This window comes from Primulina huaijiensis, chromosome 16 (genome assembly GCF_012295235.1).
Source record: "Primulina huaijiensis isolate GDHJ02 chromosome 16, ASM1229523v2, whole genome shotgun sequence".
Taxonomy (NCBI): Eukaryota; Viridiplantae; Streptophyta; class Magnoliopsida; order Lamiales; family Gesneriaceae; genus Primulina; species Primulina huaijiensis.
Genome location: NC_133321.1, coordinates 19,735,019 through 19,743,723, shown reverse-complemented (window position 1 = coordinate 19,743,723; position 8,705 = coordinate 19,735,019). Strand labels below are relative to the sequence as shown.

The window sequence follows — 8,705 nt, the reverse complement described above, 5'->3', positions numbered from 1 at the left end:
ATATATATATATATATATGTATATATATATATATAGTGTTGTTACCTTGCACCCTTAGGTGCTGTCGCCCACATGTGCATTTTTCCTTTTTTTAAAAAAAAAAATTTTAAACAAAAAATCAACAACTCAAAATTAAAAAAAAAAAAGCATTTTCACCCAAAAACTAAATCCTCCGTCCACCTACCGCCTTCACCAACCAGAAAAGTACGAGAGAAACACAACAACACAGGGTCGTGAGCTTCAAGTGAAGGCGATTCTGGAGATCTCGTCCAGGCTTTTTTCCCAATCCACGTCATCAGTCAATACTTTGCGAGAAAACCAACCTCTAAACCAAGCCCCCGATTTGAGATGTGCGAAATTAATAAACAAAAGTGAAAGTGGTCAATAACATCAAACCTATACTAAATGCCCCCAGATGCAGTGCCATATATTGAAATTGACATAGAAGATATTGCATGATTGACATCAGAAAATTAAGGATTACGGATTACCTATAACTGTTTCATGAAAAGGGGGAAAGGCAAACTAGACATTCTTTTCAATCAGTTGCTATAATATTACGTTTCCAACTCGTGATTCGAAGAGTTAATTAGGTCGGCGTGGAGTACCTTCGTTGGGAAGAGACAATAAAGGAATCGATTTTAGGAGCAGAAATGGCACATATTCTACCGGAAGTAAGAAATTTTCCAACAACATCGATTTACCTTCGGATTTGAGGCGCACGAAAAAAGCATGCACGAGATCTCCAGAATCGCCTTCACTTGAAGCTCACGACCCTGTGTTGTTGTGTTTCTCTCGTACTTTTCTGGTTGGTGAAGGCGGTAGGTGGACGGAGGATTTAGTTTTTGGGTGAAAATGCTTTTTTTTTTATTTTTTATTTTGAGTTGTTAATTTTTTGTTTTAAAATTTTTTTTTTAAAAGAAAAAGAAAAATGCACATGTGGGCGACAACACACACACACTCTCTCTCTCTCTCTATATATATATATATTAATGTACGCTTACATAATTGACTTATATTTTCTGATCAAATACAACATTACCCATCTTGTTAGTATATATGTGTGTTTTACTTATAATTACCCTTTGTGGAATTTTTAATAATTACATAATTGGACCAAGTAAGGTAATATATATGTGGCTCCATCTTGTCAATGTTCATCAAGAAAACACAGACCATTTTTATATAATAATAATAAGTAATATTAATGTGTAATATTTTTATATTGTTATATGGAAAAAAAATTGAAATTCACACGTGAGCTCGATCATACTTACTCATGTGTGCACTTTAATAAAACATGCACAACAACAATAAAATATTATTTAGTCAGCATGGTTGATATTTTTTTTCTCAGATATTGCTGTCTGCTGATGATGTATGACGATATAATAATGGGAAGGATTGACTTGGGCCTTTCTTTTCTTTTTTACTTGAAACTATTTGGCCCATATTTTAGGTAACGTAGATTTTGTGTAATTTACGTGGATCTAGCTTTTAATTTTGTATGAATATATGATATTCTTTCCTCGGTTAAAAATTGTACTTGACGATAATTTCTAAATAACAAAATTTCAAAAATCCATCAATAGAAAATTAAAATAAGTTCAAATAGGAAATAATTTCTTCAGGTAATAATGTTATTATATTTTAGATATTATGGAACTGAAGAAACAAATTAAAATATGGAACTAGTTTCTTCATTATTGGGCTTCAAAGTTACACTGTTTTGTATAGGCTATATATGACGTTATAGCATAAGCGTTTGTAGTCCAACGGTTAGTATAATTGCCTTCCAAGCAATAGACCCGGGTTCGACTCCCGGCAAACGCATCATTTTGTTTGGATTATGATCCTATTAGGGATTATACATTACGATGGGGTTAATTTACTTCAATGTTTATCACAACATTTTTCAACAAATTCATCCTTAATATCTCTATTATCTTATTATATTATTAAGTGTGTGACTTTAAAATAATTATATTAGATTAGAGAATAACAAAATATTTAATTTCATAATTAATTTTTTAAAAATATCCACAAAATAATATATTAAGTGTGTGACTTTAAAATAATTATATTAGATTAGAGAATAACAAAATATTTAATTTCATAATTAATTTTTTAAAAATATTCACAAGTTACTTCATATTTTAAGTAGAAAAAATCTAAACAATTTTTTTTTTAAATCGAACAATTCTTCTTAAGTGAAAATAATTTTATACTAATTGTTTAATATTATTTAATCAAATTAAAAACAATAATAACACGTAGAACGCGTGAGTATTGGTAATTTAGAATCAAAGTACTTGACTGTTACAACTTTGATTAAGAACACCAAATTAACAGATTTTCTGAAGCATTATCTCATGGAGCACACTTTACTTTTCGACAATTTCGTTAAAGTCGAGAATTCTTCACTATCAAAGATATAGCAGCACTTCCATCATCCTCAATGAGCATACACTGAAATCATAAAAGATCCAACCTACTGTTACATTAATATGGGTGGAATATCGTCGAAATAAGGTATGTTCCTCAGCTGCAGCAACCTGCATTCTTCTTCGCTTTCTGTCATCGGATCAAACACATCTCGATCAGACAGTGCTAACCGCTGCTTTAACCGACCTTGCTCTTTGTTGACGGGCATCCTAATAGACTGCTATTCTTCAAGAGCTGAATCCAAGTCCCCGAGCCCTCATCAAGAATTGAAATGTTGGTGCTTCTTGCACCATGGGACTTATCAGATGAGCTGCCTCTCCTATCAAAACCAGGTTATCTCAGAAGTATTGTTCCAGCGGTTCGCTGTCATATATCGCATTCAAGAAAGGCTCCTTTGTTTGCCTCATTACTTTGACCAGTTCTGGAATCCAGACGTATTCTCAATCTTTTAAATCTGGACGAAAGATTAATTTTTTTCTAAGTTGAGCTTGAGCAGTGTTTTGCAGAAATTTCACCTACATGATCATTGGAGTGTGTTAACGAAGATAGCTGAATTAGTTCGAGTTGTTAGATCCATGACTCCAGAAGTTTCTGAGACAACACAATTGATCGAGCCCAAGTCCTGCAGGTCGCACAGCCAGTTCGAGGTGAGCTTGTTTTCTCCAGCACCACCAGATCCCAACCAGCTGCAATCAGAGCGTGAGTGCATGAAAGTTCAGCTATGCTGCCGCCCACCACCATTGCCTTGGCCTCACGTCTTGCTTCCTTCATCTCCACTTGGTTGAGATCTCAGGGGAATATCGAAAAGTCTAGAGGACAATAAAATGAAGAATAATAATGATTGGAGTATCTATCTGCATACCTCTGCACATCTTAAAAATTAAACTCATGGTTTAATATGATTAGTTTGGCGTAATACGTATTATGCTTAAACTCCGAAAGGTACCAATAATATTATATCCATTTTATATATCTGTTTTACCTGTCGTTTGGTTGTAGAAATATGGACTACTTTTCCTGCCTTCTTGTGCAGTGAGACCGACATTCAGATTCTTGTAGCTCAATAAAAGTGAAATAAAAACAATAATTTGTCATTCCATACAGATGCTACTTCAGTTTATAAACTATATCTCCAACATATAGATTTTGCTTAGAATTTCCATCATCCCCTCTTGAATACATTTCAAATTGCCAAAGCGAGCCTAATCTGGTGATCGAACAGATAAAAAATTACAGCAATACAGAAGGGATGTCAAAAAAGAAAGGCATGGTCCTTTGCTGCAACTCTTCGCAATCTTCTTCACTAGCTGTAATCGGATCAAAGGGCTGGTGATGAGGAAGGAGTAAACCTTGTTTGATGCATCCCAATCTTCGAGAAAATAGAACCTGCTTTGAGGTGACTGGTAGACGAATCGACTGATATTCTTGGAGAGCTATGCTTGTATTCTCAACCCTCTGTTTTTCGAGACATTTCCCCAAGACAGCGGCATCCAGTATAGACATGTTTGTACTTCTCAGACCGTGAGGAGTAGTTGGGTGAGCTGCGTCTCCGACCAAAACCACATTATCCCAGACAATTTGTTCTAGAGGCTCGCTGTCATATATGACGTTCATGAATGGCTGGTTTGTTTCTCGTATTAGTTTCACAAGTTCCGGTTGCCAAATCTTCTCTGCTGATTCATGCATCTGTTCAATCATTTCGCTGCTAACTTTCATGGTAACCGAGTTTCCCTAACAAATATTACATTGAATTCTATTAACACTTTCAAAGTTATAATGATGCGAAACATGCCCATCAAAACCGACAGCATTTTGGTCATGTCTTGTACCTTAAGTACCGGCTCTGGTTGATTAACATAGCAAATCCAATTGATCCTCTTGTTCAACAGCTCATATAACGCAATATGAGTTCCTGATCCAATGTTAAAATATAAACATCTCCCAAGGTCGGGAAAGGCCTTTTTCAGACCCAAAATGGTTTCTGATTTTTCATTATCCGAGAAATCAAGGACCCCTCTCCATGCACAATAACCTGAATATCTAGTAAACTGAATAGATTAATCCATGAAGCTAAATGCCAGTTCTCAACATTGAAAGATACCATGAGAATATCATCTGCTGTTAAAACCCACAAACCTCAATTTATGGTCAGGAAAGAAGGTCCGACGTATCGAAGAGAGACACCCGTCTGCTGCAATAAGTAAATCAGCAACAATGTCGATTGTCTCACCCCTTTGAAAAACTTTACTCTTAGCTTTCACACAAGTCTTGTCATCAGAAACACTAAATGAGAGGAACATATGCCCCCACCAAACAACACCCAATGGCAACGCCTTGTATAAAAGGCTATGGAGATCAGGCCATATTCAATTAAGAATTTTATATAATCTATAGAAGTTTAACAGTATTCAAAATAGACTTTCATAGAGTTTAAAAAAGTCAAGTGGTATTAAACATTAACTTTTAAAAACTATATAAAAGTCTTTAGGTATTCAAATTTTCAATAGATTTTTAATAACTTTATGTAATTCATTAACATACAAACATTAAAACTTAAGATACAACTATAAATTGTCAAAAATTGTATTTGGTTCAACCCAAAGATTTGGATGGATTTTTAAAACTTCTAACTCATACACAAGCTATTTATTTCTCTATCTGTCGCTTCACACCACCTCTCTTTTTATCTTCTCTCCTTTCATCTATCTCTATAATTCTCTCAAATTTTCAAAGTGTAACTATATATATATATATATTTTTTTTTCATCTTTTTTTTTCAAATTTTTCATTTTTTGGTTGATTGTACATTTAATAATTTTTTATTTTAATATCATAGAAAATTTTGAATTTTAGAATTGATTTTGTGATTTTCAATTTATGATTTATATAAATTAACGTAATATTCAATAATAATAAAATATGATCCAAAAAATATCGCTTAATTCTTAATAATTGAATAGCCTCGCAATAACCACGATTTTTTAAATTCTTTTTAGTATTTTCAATTAATATATAAGATATGATATTTTTATACAAAATTATATCCACAAAATGCTAAATTATATTCTTTTCACATGTATATTATCAATTCAAAAACAAGATCACACTCTGGATTGAATACACGCCACCTAGTTTTGTGGTTTGCAAAGACATTTCAATTGAATTTGAGTTTTGATATCAAGATCATGGATTTACATTTAAATCGTAATTTTTTTTAACTAGTAACCATTAATTATAATGAATCAAAATTATGTTTATGTTTCGATCCTTCATTCAAAAAAAGTTACAGATATTGTTAAAAAATGAGAAAAATTGTAGAAAGTGTTCAATGTCTTTTTATCCAGAGATTAATAAATAAAATAAGCAAACAAAATTAATAACGAATAAAGTTCAGAGTTTACTTTTGCTTGAGTTCTTGAATATTAATATAATTGAGTTGTTTTAGGTTTGGTATACATATAAGTATATAATGTTTCAATATTCTGTCTAAATATAAAAATATTTATTAATATGATCCATAATCAGAACCATATTTTTACTATCACTTTGACATCTATTTCAATATCACAGCCTTAAAATTGTAAAAATAATATAGTTAGACTATGAATATTCAAAATAATATAACAAAAAACAAATATATTAATTTTTTTTACAAGAACCATAATTTCTAAATTTCTCATGATATATTTTGAAGTTATAAAGTTCTATACATAAATAATATCATTAAAAAGTAGCTACAAGTTCTATAATTATTCATCAATGAAAATTTGAGAAGGCATAAACCATGAAAATAAATGTAGTAATTTTTTAAAAAAATTATTTTTCGAGAAAAAATTATTTTAAAAAAATAAGAAGATTTTAAAAATCTTATAATCATTTTAAGTAATTGTAAATATAAAATAATTTCTTTTACATAAAAACAATTTGAATTCATTCTTATTTCTCTTTTTCTTTCCATTTGATTTATATAAGAGTAATTATTACACATAAAATTAATTTAAAATCATTTTGATTCTTTTGAAGTGTTTTCTTATGGTACCAAACAATTATTTGTGTTTGTCATGCATAGGATTTTACGATTTGGCAAATTAACACCCATGTCAGTTCAATCTTCATTATGTTCACCATTAGCTTAGTATAGGGATTTGAACAATAAATCACAATTATAAAAAATAAAAATCGTGTCTTGGGTAACAAATATAACTTTTGACTTGAAGATAAAAGAACATTCGAACTAAACGATAAATATTTCACCACCATTCAGTTTTGTTGGGTTAAGCGTTCATGAATGATGATAGTACTGGGATGAGTGAACTCCTGATAAGTTCTTGTGAGTTAAGCTGCTGGCATTGTGTCGCTTATTTTAAATTCAATTAAAGATATAGTTTTTTTTTAAAAAAATGGACGGTAAATTTCCTTCCAAAAATAAAATTTCATTTTTCTTCAATTAATATAAATTTCATTAATACATGTAATTTTTTTTAAAAAAAACATTTATTTATTAATATTATTGAATGAATATAAGGACGTATATGTAAATTCATACAATTTTATTAGATCTTTCAAATTTATTAGTCGTGTATTATTTACTTTATTAATGGATGTTAATTTGCTCAAGTTAAAAAAAAAAATTTTGTCACAAAAACTCTTATGAAGCTAGTTCACGAGTCATTTTTTTGAAACATGTTTCATATCCAACCCCAATCATGAAAAATCATTGTTTTCACTCCGAAAATTGATCGGGTTGGCTCATCTGAAGGATATATCCATGAGACCGACTCACATAAGTCGTATTCAAAATTGGAGAACCGTAAAATTTGAACAACGGTGTATGTATACTTCATTTTCATTCAATTTATTTTAATTTAAATTCATTAGTTAATGTAAAAAAGATATCAAATAAAGGGAAATCAAAAGAAAGAGAAAGAAAGATAGAATTCATAAATAAAAAAAAGGAAAAAAAAAAGAGAGAGAACAAAAAAGAATTATTTTTAAAATAAAGATATAATTCAATTTTTGAAAATAGATGGTAAATTTTATTATTATTTTATTCATTTTTAATTCTATTAGAGATATAGTTTCTAAAACAAATAGAATATACATTCTATTTCAAAAAATGGTGGTTAAATCTCATTTCTTTTTTTTAATGTATTTTAGAATTAATTAGTAGCTGAGAAAAAACAAACAATAAAACATGTATTTATTATTATTATTTTAAAAAATATAAAAAATTTAAAAAAAATGAAGTGTAAATTTCATTCCAAAAAATGAAGGCTTAATTTAAATTTTATTCCAAAAACTAGTGATTAAATTTTATTTTTCTTCAATTTATTTTATAATATATAAAATAATAGATGGGAAAGACAAACAAACAAAGACAAATATATTAATTATTATTTACGTTATTCATAAATGTTAATTTATTCAAGTTGAAAATAAAATTGACACAGAAACTTCTATGAAGTTGTTTCATGAGTCAATTTTGTTAAATATGTCTAATATTCGACTTGAATCATGAAAAAACATTGTTTTTCACTCCGGAAATGACTGAGTCAACCCTTATCAGGGCTATATAATAATGAAACTATCTCACATAAAACCTATTCAAAAATCATAGAACTATAAAATTTTGAAAAATATTGTAAACTTCATTTTTATCCGATTTATTTTAAAATTCATTAATTAATAGGAAAATAAAAATCAAACAAAAATTTAAAATTTATTTTAGAATATATTAATTAATAGGTGGAAAAAATAAACAAGCAAAGAGAAGTGTATTAATTATTAATATTTACGTTTTTCATAGATTTATTCAAGTTAAAAATAAAATTGACAAAGAAACTCCTATTTGGCTGATTCGCAAGTCAATTTTGTGAAATATATCTTCTATCCGACATGAATCATGAAAAATAAAAATAGAGCGTAAATTTAATTCCAAAAAATGGTGACTAAATTTTATTTTCTTCAAGTTATTTTATTATCCATTAATAATTGATAACAAACAAACAAAGAACATGTATTTATTATTATTATTTTAAATTTCAGTAAATATATAGTTTTTTTTTAAAAAAAAGAGTATAAATTTCATTACACAAAATGAAAGATTTTTTTTAAAAAAATGGAGTGAAAATTTCATCACAAAAAATGAAAGTTAAATTTAATTTCTCTTTGATGGAAAACAAACAAAAAAGAAACATGTATTGATGATTATTATTAGACGAAGATAATGACATTTGTGTAAATTCACAATTCAAAGTTAT

General features: G+C 29.1%; 1 protein-coding gene and 1 non-coding gene across 2 annotated transcripts; one reads left to right on the top strand and one right to left on the bottom strand.

The window, feature by feature from the left end:
- Positions 1–1,761: 1,761 nt before the first annotated feature.
- Positions 1,762–1,833, top strand: TRNAG-UCC (transfer RNA glycine (anticodon UCC)). The gene has a single exon. It is a non-coding gene; the product is annotated as a tRNA-Gly (tRNA).
- Positions 1,834–3,515: 1,682 nt separating this feature from the next.
- LOC140960908 (uncharacterized) lies at positions 3,516–4,802 on the bottom strand. The gene is made up of 3 exons (XM_073419231.1): positions 4,582–4,802; positions 4,275–4,485; positions 3,516–4,176 (listed from the first exon to the last, which is right to left on the bottom strand). The coding sequence occupies exons 1-3, from the start codon at positions 4,743–4,745 to the stop codon at positions 3,676–3,678; spliced, it is 876 nt and encodes a 291-aa protein (XP_073275332.1). The 5' UTR covers positions 4,746–4,802; the 3' UTR covers positions 3,516–3,675.
- Between the last annotated feature and the right edge of the window lie 3,903 nt (positions 4,803–8,705).